Raw genomic sequence first — 14,274 nt, 5'->3', positions numbered from 1 at the left:
CCCAACATGTCCTCAACATGTCCTCAACATGTCCCCGAACATGTCCTCAACATGTCCTCAACATGTCCCGAACATGTCCCGAACATGTCCTCAACATGTCCCGAACATGTCCTCAACATGTCCTCAACATGTCCCGAACATGTCCCGAACATGTCCTCAACATGTCCTCAACATGTCATGTCCTCAACATGTCCCGAACATGTCCTCAACATGTCCTCAACATGTCCAACATGTCCTCAACATGTCCTCAACATGTCCCGAACATGTCCTCAACATGTCCTCAACATGTCCCGAACATGTCCTCAACATGTCCCGAACATGTCCTCAACATGTCCCGAACATGTCCCGAACATGTCCTCAACATGTCCTCAACATGTCCCGAACATGTCGAACATGTCCTCAACATGTCCTCAACATGTCCTCAACATGTCCCGAACATGTCCTCAACATGTCAACATGTCCTCAACATGTCCTCAACATGTCCTCAACATGTCAACATGTCTCAACATGTCCTCAACATGTCCTCAACATGTCCTCAACATGTCCCGAACATGTCCTCAACATGTCCAACATGTCCTCAACATGCAACATGTCCCGAACATGTCCTCAACATGTCCTCAACATGTCAACATGTCCTCAACATGTCCTCAACATGTCCCGAACATGTCCTCAACATGTCCCGAACATGTCCCGAACATGTCCTCAACATGTCCTCAACATGTCCCCGAACATGTCCCTCAACATGTCCTCAACATGTCCTCAACATGTCTCAACATGGAACATGTCCTCAACATGTCCTCAACATGTCAACATGAACATGTCCTCAACATGTCCCCAACATGTCCTCAACATGTCCTCAACATGTCCTCAACATGTCCCGAACATGTGTCCTCAACATGTCCCAACATGTCCTCAACATGTCCCGAACATGTCCTCAACATGTCCTCAACATGTCCTCAACATGTCCCGAACATGTCCTCAACATGTCCTCAACATGTCCTCAACATGTCCTCAACATGTCCCGAACATGTCCTCAACATGTCCTCAACATGTCCTCAACATGTCCCGAACATGTCCTCAACATGTCCTCAACATGTCCCCGAACATGTCCTCAACATGTCCTCAACATGTCCTCAACATGTCCCGAACATGTCCTCAACATGTCCTCAACATGTCCTCAACATGTCCCGAACATGTCCTCAACATGTCCCTCAACATGTCCTCAACATGTCCTCAACATGTCCCGAACATGTCCTCAACATGTCCTCAACATGTCCTCAACATGTCCCCAACATGTCCTCAACATGTCCTCAACATGTCCTCTGAACATGTCCTCAACATGTCAACATGTCCCGAACATGTCCTCAACATGTCCTCCTCAACATGTCCTCAACATGTCCCGAACATGTCCTCAACATGTCCCAACATGTCCCGAACATGTCCTCAACATGTCCCCAACATGTCCTCAACATGTCCCGAACATGTCCTCAACATGTCCTCAACATGTCTCCAACATGTCTCCTCCTCCCACTTCCCCCTGCCTCCTCCTGCCACTTCCTCCTACCTACTCCTGCTTCCTCCTACCTCCTTCCACTTCCTCCTACCTCCTCCCACTTCCTCCTACCTCCTTCCACTTCCTCCTGCCTCCTTCCACTTCCTCCTACCTCCTTCCACTTCCTCCTACCTCCTTCCACTTCCTCCTACCTCCTTCCACTTCCTCCTACCTCCTTCCACTTCCTCCTGCCTCCTCCCCTTCGTGGATCTGGTCGTCTCGGTCATTCATCTCGGTGGCTCAGTGCTTAATACTGTCGCCTCACAGCAAGAGGGTCGTGGGTTTGATTCTTGTGTGTGGAGTTTGCTTGTTCTCCCCGTGTGAGGCCCGGACTCTCCTGAAAAACAGACTCTTCATCTCAGAGCGAGTCTCATAACACGAAACACAAACGGAACTTTGTATTTGGAGAGGTTCACGTTTGAGGAAACTTTAATCCAACGTCGATTCAACACGACATTTTGACAAATCTAACTCTGTTTTTACTGCTCCTCTGTCTGTGTCTGTGTCTCTGTCTGTGTCTCTGTCTGTGTCTCTGTTGTGTCTCTGTCTGTGTCTCTGTCTGTGTCTGTGTCTCTGTCTGTGTCTGTGTCTCTGTCTGTGTCTCTGTCTGTGTCTGTGCCTCTGTTTGTGTCTCTGTCTGTGTCTCTGTCTCTGTGTGTCTCTGTCTGTGTCTCTGTCTGTGTCTCTGTTTGTGTCTGTCTCTGTCTGTGTCTCTGTCTGTGTCTCTGTTTGTGTCTCTGTCTGTGTCTCTGTCTGTGTCTCTGTTTGTGTCTCTGTCTGTGTCTCTGTCTGTGTCTGTCTGTTGTGTCTCTGTCTGTGTCTGTCTCTGTTTGTGTCTGTGTCTGTCTCTGTTCTGTCTCTGTCTGTGTCTCTGTCTGTCTGTCTGTCTCTGTCTGTGTCTCTGTCTGTGTCTCTGTCTGTGTCTCTGTCTCTGTGTCTCTGTCTCTGTCTGTGTCTGTGTCTCTGTCTCTGTGTCTGTGTCTCTGTCTGTGTCTGTGTCTCTGTCTGTGTCTCTGTCTGTGTCTCTGTCTGTGTCTCTGTCTGTGTCTCTGTCTCTGTGTCTCTGTCTGTGTCTGTGTCTGTGTCTCTGTCTGTCTGTGTCTCTGTCTGTGTCTCTGTCTGTGTCTGTCTCTGTCTGTGTCTCTGTCTGTGTCTCTGTCTGTTTGTGTCTGTGTCTCTGTTTGTCTGTCTGTGTCTCTGTTTGTGTCTGTGTCTCTGTCTCTGTCTGTGTCTGTGTCTCTGTCTGTGAATCTCCCTGAAGTTTGAATCTTTTCTCACACCTGTAGCTCAGTGTTCGTTGGTTCATTTGTTCGTTGGTTCGTGTGTTTGTAAAAACGTCTCATGACTCAGAGGCGTCGGAAAAAGCTCGTGTTACATTCCAGTGTTTTTTTTTGTGAATAATGAGGGGCTTTCAGGAGAACACGACCTGAACACGACCTGAACACGACCTGAACACGACCTGAACACGACCTGAACATGACCTGAACACGTCCTGAACACGACCTGAACACGTCCTGAACACGACCTGAACACGACTTGAACACGTCCTGAACACGTCCTGAACACGACCTGAACACGACCTGAACACGTCCTGAACACGACCTGAAACACGACCTGAACACGACCTGAACACGTCCTGAACACGACCTGAACACTGAACACCTGAACACGACCTGAACACGACCTGAACACGACCTGAACACGTCCTGAACACGTCCTGAACACGACCTGAACACGACCTGAACACGACCTGAACACGTCCTGACGTCCTGAACACGACCTGAACACGACCTGAACACGACCTGAACACGTCCTGAACACGACCTGAACACGACCTGAACACGACCTGAACACGACCTGAACACGTCCTGAACACGTCCTGAACACGACCTGAACACGACCTGAACACGTCCTGAACACTGAACACGTCCTGAACACGACCTGAACACGTCCTGAACACGACCTGAACACGTCCTGAACACGTCCTGAACACGACCTGAACACGTCCTGAACACGACCTGAACGACCTGAACACGACTGAACCCGTCCTGAACACGTCCTGAACACGACCTGAACACGTCCTGAACACGACCTGAACACGACCTGAACACGTCCTGAACACGTCCTGAACACGACCTGAACACACTGAACACGTCCTGAACACGACCTGAACACGTCCTGAACACGACCTGAACACGTCCTGAACACGTCCTGAACACGACCTGAACACCTGAACACGTCCTGAACACGACCTGAACACGACCTGAACACGACCTGAACACGTCCTGAACACGTCCTGAACACGTCCTGAACACGACCTGAACACGACCTGAACACGTCCTGAACACGACCTGAACACGTCCTGAACACGACCTGAACACGACCTGAACACGTCCTGAACACGACCTGAACACGACCTGAACACGTCCTGAACACGACCTGAACACGACCTGAACACGACCTGAACACGACCTGAACACGTCCTGAACACGACCTGAACACGACTGAAACGTCCTGAAACACGAACACGTCCTGAACACGACCTGAACACGACCTGAACACGACCTGAACACGACCTGAACACGACCTGAACACGACCTGAACACGACCTGAACACGACCTGAACAGTGAACTGGACTCAGATCTTTCTCCGGGTTCTTCGTTGTTTCTTCTCAGACTCTGAAGTTTGATTTGGACTGATTCATGTTTGAGAAACTTTAATCCATCGTTTTCATTTTCTCCTCCTCAGACGAAAAATAAAGAGTTAATAAACCAGGACTAAACCAGGACTAAACCAGGACTAAACCAGGACTAAACCAGCTCTAAACCAAACTAAACCAGGACTAACCAGTCTAAACCAGGTCTAAACCAACTAAACCAGACTAAACCAGGACTAAACCAGGACTAAACCAGGTCTAAACCAGGTCTAAACCAGGACTAAACCAGGACTAAACCAGGCTAAACCAGGCTCTAAACCAGACTCTAAACCAGGACTAAACCAGGACTAAACCAGGACTAAACTAAACCAGGTCTAAACCAGGTCTAAACCAGGACTAAACCAGGACTAAACCAGGACTAAACCAGACTAAACCAGGTCTAAACCAGGCTAAACCAGGACTAAACCAGGACTAAACCAGGTTCTAAACCAGGACTAAACCAGGACTAAACCAGGTCTAAACCAGGACTAAACCAGGTCTAAACCAGGACTAAACCAGGACTAAACCAGGACTAAAACCAGGTCTAAACCAGGACTAAACCAGGTCTAAACCAGGACTAAACCAGGTCTAAACCAGGTCTAAACCAGGACTAAACCAGGACTAAACCAGGACTAAACCAGGTCTAAACCAGGTCTAAACCAGGACTAAAACCAGGTCTAAACCAGGACTAAACCAGGACTAAACCAGGTCTAAACCAGGACTAAAACCAGGTCTAAACCAGGACTCTAAACCAGGACTAAACCAGGACTAAACCAGGTCTAAACCAGACTAAACCAGGACTAAACCAGGACTAAACCAGGTCTAAACCAGGACTAAACCTAAACCAGGTCTAAACCAGGTCTAAACCAGGACTAAAACCAGGACTAAACCAGGTCTAAACCAGGACTAAACCAGGACTAAACCAGTCTAAACCAGGACTAAACCAAGGACTAAACCAGGTCTAAACCAGGTCTAAACCAGGACTCTAAACCAAGGACTAAACCAGGACTAAACCAGGTCTAAACTAAACCAGGACTAAACCAGGACTAAACCAGGTCTAAACCAGCTCTAAACCAAGACTAAACCAGGACTAAACCAGGTCTAAACCAGGTCTAAACCAGTCTAAACCCTAAAAGACTAAACCAGGTCTAAACCAAGACTAAACCAGGACTAAACCAGGTCTAAACTAGGTCCATGTGTGTGTTCTAGTCTCTGTGTCTTTTACTTGTTCTGATCCAGTTCCAGATCGTTCTAAACACATTCAGGAAAAGTTCTAAACACATTCAGGAAAAGTTCTAAAGGTTCTAAAGGTTCAGTCCTGAAAATGGGATTTTTTTTCAGGATCCAGACCTGAGGAACACAAGGATCTGATTTTAGTCTCGATTCAGGCTGGGATCATCCAGAAGTGACCGATACGATACAAACCTCGATACAGTGAACTTTCGATTCAGAACGATTCGATACTTTTCAATAAAAATAAAATCAAAATCTGTGCAAAGTTCATGAAACACAAACATTTAAATCGTCAAAACAGTGAAAACGTCAAATGTGACGCATAAAAATCGTCTTGGTGATTTATCGAAACAGCAGAACACGATATCGATCCTGAATCATAACGTTACGTGGATGTCGTTGGTGTCGTTGACGTTGTTGATGTTGTTGACGTCATTGTGTAGCCCAGGCAACATAATATTGTTAAGTGTATTTTTCTTTGTTCATAAAGTGTTGTGGCCGATCTTTTTCTGTTGTTGTTTACGTCAGCTGACGCGCGCGCCTAATAGTATAAAGTGACACACGTGTGAGCGCGCGCCGCCCCAACTCACCGCTGTGCCGCTGGTTCGGGATCTGAAACATGGATTACTAACGGACTGTACCGGTTTGGACCACGTTTACGGTGCCAAAGATCAGACCGACGGGCCCCAGCTCGACCCGGTGAGATCCTCCATGTATTTTACCTTTGCGCGTGGATCGAGGTGCGCCGCACGAGAGCGCGCGCCGCCGCTGCGGCCCTTTGGATATAAATTTCGTTTGAAGATCGTTAATTTGGGATTTATGAGACAGTTTTAGAGGGGTGAGCGGGAATTCGGTGACACTGAATAAAATAAATTAATCGGAGGAAAGACTGATTGGGGCGCGCGCGCGGACAATTAAAACTATTAAGGGGCTGAATGAACTTTTGTTTTGGCGGTGTGGATAAAAGCGCCTAATATAATTTAAATTTATATTATATCATTTATATATAGTGATAGGAAATAATCATATATATATATATATATATATATATATATATATATATATATATATATATATATATATATATATAATATATAATATATTTTGATTGGTGATGTCCTGCGCACAGTGTGGGTGTTACAATTGACGTCGTTGACGTCGTTGACGGCGTTGACGTCGTTGACGGTGTTGACGTCGTTGACGTCGTTGACGGTGTTGACGTCGTTGACGTCGTTGACGTCGTTGACGGCGTTGACGTCGTTGACGGTGTTGACGTTTGTGTGTTCAGCGTCGGTGCTTCAGGCCATGGCGGTGCTCGTCTGCGCAGAGATGTACCAGGTGAAGCGCCTGCAGCACCTGTGCGAGGTCTGCGTCTGCGCATACCTGCAGAGTATGCCCAGCCGAGAGCTCGCGTCCACGGGCATCAGCGTCGTCCGACTGCTGCGGAGAGCCAAGGTCTGCACCTGTCTGCACCTGTCTACTGTCTGCACCTGTCTGCTCCTGTCTGCTCCTGTCTACTGTCTGCTCCTGTCTGTCCTGTCTACTGTCTGCTCCTGTCTACTGTCTGCTCCTGTCTACTGTCTGCACCTGTCTGCACCTGTCTGTCTGCTCCTGTCTGCACCTGTCAGCTCCTGTCTGCTGTCTTGTCTACTGTCCTGTCTGCTCCTGTCTACTGTCTCTGTCTCACCTGTCTGCACCTGTCTGTCTGTCTGCACCGTCTACTGTCTGCACCTGTCTGCTCCTGTCTGCTCCTGTCTCTGTCTGCTCCTGTCTACTCCTGTCTGCTCCTGTCTACTGTCTGCACCTGTCTGCACCTGTCTGCTCCTGTCTACTGTCTGCACCTGTCTGCTCCTGTCTGCTCCTGTCTGCTCCTGTCTGCACCTGTCTGCTCCTGTCTGCACCTGTCTGCTCCTGTCTACTGTCTGCTCCTGTCTACTGTCTGCACCTGTCTACTGTCTGCACCTGTCTACACCTGTCTGCACCTGTCTACTGTCTGCACCTGTCTACTGTCTGCACCTGTCTACTGTCTGCACCTGTCTGTCTGCCACCTGTCTGCACCTGTCTGCCGTCTGTCTGCTCCTGTCTGCACCTGTGTCTGCTCCTGTCTGCTCCTGTCTACTGTCTGCTCCTGTCTGCTCCTGTCTACTGTCTGCTCCTGTCTACTGTCTGCTCCTCACTCTTTCCTTCTCTCTTTCTTTTATTCACTTTTCTTCTTCTCTTTTTTTTTCCTTCTCTTTTTTCTTCTCTCTCTTTTATTCACTCTTTCTTTCTTCTCTTTCTTTCTTTCTTTCTTTCTTCTCTTTCTTCTCTTTCTTCTCTTTCTTTCTTCTCTTTCTTCTCGTTCTTCTCGTTCTTCTCGTTCGTTTCCTTCCGTCTCTCCAGTGTCATAACGCCGAGCAGTTGTACGTTTGGCTTCTTCACTTCATCGCCAACAACTACCTGATCTTCAGCCACAAACCCGACTTCCTGGAGCTGTCAGGTCAGTGACACACGACAGGACCGCACCTGCCCACGCACCCGCCCACGCACCCGCCCACGCACCTGCCCACGCACCCGCCCACGCACCCGCCATGTGACGCAGAGGAAGAGCAGGACACGATGCAGAGGCTCATGTTTTGTGTTTTTTCTGAGGGTGCAGAGATTAGAGCCCGACCGATATAGAAACCGATAAAACATGAGTTGGAGCTGCCGATATATCACCGATATATTTAGTGATGGAAAAATTCACTGTAAATCTTGAATTGTTTAAAAAACGTGGGTTTGGCTCTAGTGGATTTTAAATTGGGTTTATTTAGGAAACATTTATTGTTCTTCTGACTCTTGACGTCACATTTACAGACAGAAGGACTAAAGACATTTTTACATCGTCACATTCTAGACACGAGTGATGATGGGGATTCAGTTCGTTTTAGAGAACCGACTCTTCAGATTGTTTTGTTGCAAACAAGACTAAACCAGGACTGAGTGTCTCTCGAGCCCAAGATTAGTCCTGGTTTATTTATTTTACTTTTTTGAACTACAGACAAACATGCAGGTTTTTCTATCACACACAGATTTCTGAAACTTTCATTTTGAGCCGCTGTCAAACTCCCACGAGTCTGAACACGACGAGAAGAGAAAAAAACTGAGAGAAAAAGAAAACACGACTCCCAATAAGGATCAGGCTCCCGTCGTTCTCTTCAAAGAGCCGGATCTAAGAGCCGCTTCGATCATGACTCATCATGACTAGAGAGTAAAGAAACTAGTGCTATTAGTCTTTAGCCGTAAATGCTGTGCCGCGATAATTAATGATATGTGTAAATGTGGATCATTCACACGTCTGTTCACACTCATTTACATCAATGCAGCTGCAGAAACAAATATACAGACAATATAATCACTTTACAACAGATCAATAGAAAACAGTCTGTTTATGTGAGAGACACAACAGATCATCAATAACCTATAAACAAATGATCAAAACAGCTTCAAAGTCGACATATTTCAACACTCAGACTCACACAGGCTCCTCCACATCACAAGTCTGAACTAATAAATGTCCTTTTAATCCAGACTCAAACCGATTGTTCATAAAAAGAAAATAATGTCAGTGTTGCACATGGATCTGTGTGTGTGAGTGTAAACAAACACACGTGACTCTGTGGTGTGTTCAGGGACAGTACGACACACACAGGACAAATGACTCCACAGATAAATACTGATGTGGAGTCACAATATTGGACATTTATCTGTCTGTAAATTGGATTAAATGAACAGAATGTAGAGAGTCTAAGATTTATAACGACGTATCACATGCCCACGGGAAATATCGGCTCCTGTCAGCAAGTGGTGCCCGTATCAGCCGATAATATCGTCCAACCGATATATCGGATGGGCTCTAGTGCAGAGGATCACATGTGTTGTGTGTGTGTGTTGGTGCAGAGGATCACATGTTGTGTGTGTGTGTGTGTTGGTGCAGAGGATCACATGTGTTGTGTGTGTGTGTGTTGGTGCAGAGGATCACATGTGGTTGTGGTGTGTGTGTTGTGCAGAGGATCACGTGTGTGTGTGTGTGTGTGTTGGTGCAGAGGATCATGTGTTGTGTGTGTGTGTGTTGGTGCAGAGGATCACATGTGTTGTGGGTGTGTGTTGGTGCAGAGGATCACATGTGTTGTGTGTGTGTGTGTGTGTTGGTGCAGAGGATCACATGTGTGTGTGTGTGTGTGTGTTGGTGCAGAGGAATCATGTGTGTTGTGTGTGTGTGTGTGTGTGTGTGTTGGTGCAGAGGATCATGTGTGTTGTGTGTGTGTGTGTGTGTGTTGGTGCAGAGGATCACATGTGTTGTGTGTGTGTGTTGGTGCAGAGGATCACATGTGTGTGTGTGTGTGTGTTGGTGCAGAGGATCACATGTGTTGTGTGTGTGTGTTGGTGCAGAGGATCACATGTGTGTGGTGTGTGTGTTGTGTGTGTGTTGTGTGTGTGTGTGTTGGTGCAGAGGATCACATGTGTGTGTTGTGTGTGTGTGTTGGTGCAGAGGATCACATGTGTGTGTGTGTGTGTGTGTGTTGGTGCAGAGGATCACATGTGTGTGTGTGTGTGTGTGTGTGTGTGTGTGTGTGTTGGTGCAGAGGATCACAATGTGTTGTGTGTGTGTGTGTGTGTGTGTGTGTTGGTGCAGAGGATCACATGTGTTGTGTGTGTGTGTGTGTGTGTTGGTGCAGAGGATCACATGTGTTGTGTGTGTGTGTTGGTGCAGAGGATCACATGTGTTGTGTGTGTGTTGGTGCAGAGGATCACATGTGTGTGTGGTGTGTGTTGGTGCAGAGGATCACATGTGTTGTGTGTGTGTGTTGGTGCAGAGGATCACATGTGTGTGTGTGTGTGTGTGTGTGTGTGGTGCAGAGGATCACATGTGTTGTGGTGTGTGTGTTGGTGCAGAGGATCACATGTGTTGTGTGTGTGTGTGTGTGTGTTGGTGCAGAGGATCACATGTGTGTTGTGTGTGTGTTGGTGCAGAGGATCACATGTGTTGTGTGTGTGTGTGTGTTGGTGCAGAGGATCACATGTGTTGTGTGTGTGTGTGTGTGGTGCAGAGGATCACATGTGTTGTGTGTGTGTGTGTGTGTTGGTGCAGAGGATCACATGTGTTGTGTGTGTGTGTGTTGGTGCAGAGGATCACATGTGTTGTGTGGTGTGTGTGTTGGTGCAGAGGATCACATGTGTTGTGTGTGTGTGTGTGTTGGTGCAGAGGATCACATGTGTGTGTTTGTGTGTGTGTGTGTGTGTTGGTGCAGAGGATCACATGTGTTGTGTGTGTGTGTTGGTGCAGAGGATCACATGTTGTGTGTGTGTGTGTGTGTTGGTGCAGAGGATCACATGTGTGTGTTGTGTGTGTGTGTTGGTGCAGAGGATCACATGTGTTGTGTGTGTGTGTGTTGGTGCAGAGGATCACATGTGTGTGTGTGTGTGTGTGTTGGTGCAGAGGATCACATGTGTTGTGTGTGTGTGTGTTGGTGCAGAGGATCACATGTGTGTGTGTGTGTGTGTGTGTTGGTGCAGAGGATCACATGTGTGTGTGTGTGTGTTGGTGCAGAGGATCACATGTGTTGTGTGTGTGTGTGTGTGTTGGTGCAGAGGATCATGTGTGTGTGTGTGTGTTGGTGCAGAGGATCACATGTGTTGTGTGTGTGTGTTGGTGCAGAGGATCACATGTGTGTGTGTGTGTGTGTTGGTGCAGAGGATCACATGTGTGTGTGTGTGTGTTGGTGCAGAGGATCACATGTGTTGTGTGTGTGTGTTGGTGCAGAGGATCATGTGTGTTGTGTGTGTGTGTTGGTGCAGAGGATCACATGTGTTGTGTGTGTGTGTTGGTGCAGAGGATCATGTGTGTTGTGTGTGTTGGTGCAGAGGATCACATGTGTTGTGTGTGTGTGTTGGTGATCACATGTGTGTGTGTGTGTTGGTGCAGAGGATCACATGTGTTGTGTGTGTGTGTGTGTTGGTGCAGAGGATCACATGTGTGTGTGTGTGTGTGTTGGTGCAGAGGATCACATGTGTTGTTGTGTGTGTGTGTGTTGGTGCAGAGGATCACATGTGTTGTGTGTGTGTGTTGTTGGTGCAGAGGATCACATGTGTGTGTGTGTGTGTGTGTTGGTGCAGAGGATCACATGTGTTGTGGGTGTGTGTTGGTGCAGAGGATCACATGTGTTGTGTGTGTGTGTGTGTTGGTGCAGAGGATCACATGTGTTGTGTGTGTGTGTTGGTGCAGAGGATCACATGTGTTGTGTGTGTGTGTGTTGGTGCAGAGGATCACATGTGTTGTGTGTGTGTGTTGGTGCAGAGGATCACATGTGTTGTGTGTGTGTGTTGGTGCAGAGGATCACGTGTGTTGTGTGTGTGTGTTGGTGCAGAGGATCACATGTGTTGTGTGTGTGTGTTGGTGCAGAGGATCATGTGTGTGTGTGTGTGTGTGTTGGTGCAGAGGATCACATGTGTTGTGTGTGTGTGTTGGTGCAGAGGATCACATGTGTTGTGTGTGTGTGTGTTGGTGCAGAGGATCACATGTGTGTGTGTGTGTGTGTGTGTTGGTGCAGAGGATCACATGTGTGTGTGTGTGTGTGTGTGTTTGGTGCAGAGGATCACATGTGTTGTGGTGTGTGTGTTGGTGCAGAGGATCACATGTGTGTGTGTGTGTGTGTGTTGGTGCAGAGGATCACATGTGTTGTGTGTGTGTTGGTGGCATGTGATCACATGTGTTGTGTGTGTGTGTTGGTGCAGAGGATCACATGTGTTGTGTGTGTGTGTGTTGGTGCAGAGGATCACATGTGTTGTGTGTGTGTGTGTGTGTTGGTGCAGAGGATCACATGTGTTGTGTGTGTGTGTTGGTGCAGAGGATCACATGTGTTGTGGGTGTGTGTGTGTGTTGGTGCAGAGGATCACATGTGTTGTGTGTGTGTGTTGGTGCAGAGGATCACATGTGTGTGTTGTGTGTGTGTTGGTGCAGAGGATCACATGTGTTGTGGGTGTGTGTGGTGCAGAGGATCACATGTGTGTTGTGTGTGTGTGTGTGTGTGGTGCAGAGGATCACATGTGTTGTGTGTGTGTGTGTTGGTGCAGAGGATCACATGTGTTGTGTGTGTGTGTTGGTGCAGAGGATCACATGTGTTGTGTTGTGTGTGTGTGTGTGTGTGTTGGTGCAGAGGATCACATGTGTTGTGTGTGTGTGTTGGTGCAGAGGATCACATGTGTTGTGTGTGTGTGTTGGTGCAGAGGATCACATGTGTTGTGTGTGTGTGTGTTGGTGCAGAGGATCACATGTGTTGTGTGTGTGTGTGTGTGTGTTGTGCAGAGGATCACATGTGTTGTGTGTGTGTGTGTTGGTGCAGAGGATCACATGTGTTGTGGTGTGTGTGTGTGTTGGTGCAGAGGATCACATGTGTGTGTGGTGTGTGTGTGTGTGTGTTGGTGCAGAGGATCACATGTGTTGTGTGTGTGTGTTGGTGCAGAGGATCACATGTGTTGTGTGTGTGTGTGTTGTGTGCAGAGGATCACATGTGTTGTGTGTGTGTGTTGGTGCAGAGGATCACATGTGTTGTGTGTGTGTGTGTGTGTGTTGGTGCAGAGGATCACATGTGTTGTGTGTGTGTGTGTTGGTGCAGAGGATCACATGTGTTGTGTGTGTGTGTGTTGGTGCAGAGGATCACATGTGTTGTGTGTGTGTGTTGGTGCAGAGGATCACATGTGTTGTGTGTGTGTGTGTGTGTTGGTGCAGAGGATCACATGTGTGTGTGGTGTGTGTTGGTGCAGAGGATCACATGTGTTGTTGTGTGTGTGTGTTGGTGCAGAGGATCACATGTGTTGTGTGTGTGTGTTGGTGCAGAGGATCACATGTGTGTGTGTGTGTGTTGGTGCAGAGGATCACATGTGTTGTGTGTGTGTGTGTTGGTGCAGAGGATCACATGTGTGTGTGTGTGTGTGTGTGTGTTGGTGCAGAGGATCACATGTGTTGTGTGTGTGTGTGTGTTGGTGCAGAGGATCACATGTGTTGTGTGTGTGTGTTGGTGCAGAGGATCACATGTGTTGTGGGTGTGTGTGTTGGTGCAGAGGATCACATGTGTTGTGTGTGTGTGTTGGTGCAGAGGATCACATGTGTTGTGGGTGTGTGTTGGTGCAGAGGAGGAGCGGGACACGGTGGAGCGGTTGCGGTGGCCGTCTAGAGGATACCTGCAGGAGCTCAGCGAGTATCAGCAGAAGCGACGCAAACTGCGCAAGTCCAGATGCGCCGTCATGTGACCTCTGACTCCGCCCCCCCCACGCCGCGCGGAAACTCTGACCTCACCGCGCCGAGGACCAATCAGCTGTGAGCGCCGGGGTCAGCTGATCCGGGACGCTGAGGTCATGTGACTCGATCGCTGCAAAAACAAAAGAAGAAAAAATAAAAATAATAAACAAAAATCTGATTCTCAAAGTTTAAACGACTCGAGTTCAGAATATTTTAGTTTTTTTTAAGTTTTGAATCAGTTCAGAATTTGAAATTTTAAGAAATTTAAAATATAAAATGTAAAAGTATCGAAAATCTGAACAGAATCGATAAAACGAGTATAAACCAGGACTGACTAAAAGAACAGAAACTGAAAGAACAAGGACTAAACCAGGACTAAACCAGGACTAAACCAGGACTGAACCAGGTCTAAACCAGGACTCCAGGACTAAACCAGGACTAACCAGGACTAGGAAACCAGGACTAAACCAGGACTGAACCAGGACTAAACCAGGACTAAACCAGGACTAAACCAGGACTAAACCAGGTCTAAA

General features: G+C 47.7%; 1 protein-coding gene across 1 annotated transcript in view; it reads left to right on the top strand.

The window, feature by feature from the left end:
* rhobtb3 (Rho related BTB domain containing 3) overlaps nucleotides 1-14,049 on the top strand; it is a 40,254-nt gene extending 26,205 nt beyond the window's left edge. Inside the window, exons 12-14 of the mRNA XM_055160891.1 lie at nucleotides 6,770-6,936; nucleotides 7,864-7,960; nucleotides 13,634-14,049. Of these exons, the coding sequence (XP_055016866.1) occupies nucleotides 6,770-6,936; nucleotides 7,864-7,960; nucleotides 13,634-13,752 (383 nt within the window). The 3' untranslated portion in view covers nucleotides 13,753-14,049. The remainder of the gene's footprint in view (nucleotides 1-6,769; nucleotides 6,937-7,863; nucleotides 7,961-13,633) is intronic.
* Nucleotides 14,050-14,274: the final 225 nt, after the last annotated feature.

The sequence above is a fragment of the Boleophthalmus pectinirostris genome, unplaced genomic scaffold, assembly GCF_026225935.1.
Source record: "Boleophthalmus pectinirostris isolate CB_2022bp ecotype Guang Dong unplaced genomic scaffold, ASM2622593v1 HiC_scaffold_3, whole genome shotgun sequence".
NCBI classification, from domain to species: Eukaryota; Metazoa; Chordata; class Actinopteri; order Gobiiformes; family Gobiidae; genus Boleophthalmus; species Boleophthalmus pectinirostris.
This window is presented reverse-complemented; position numbering and strand designations above follow the sequence as displayed.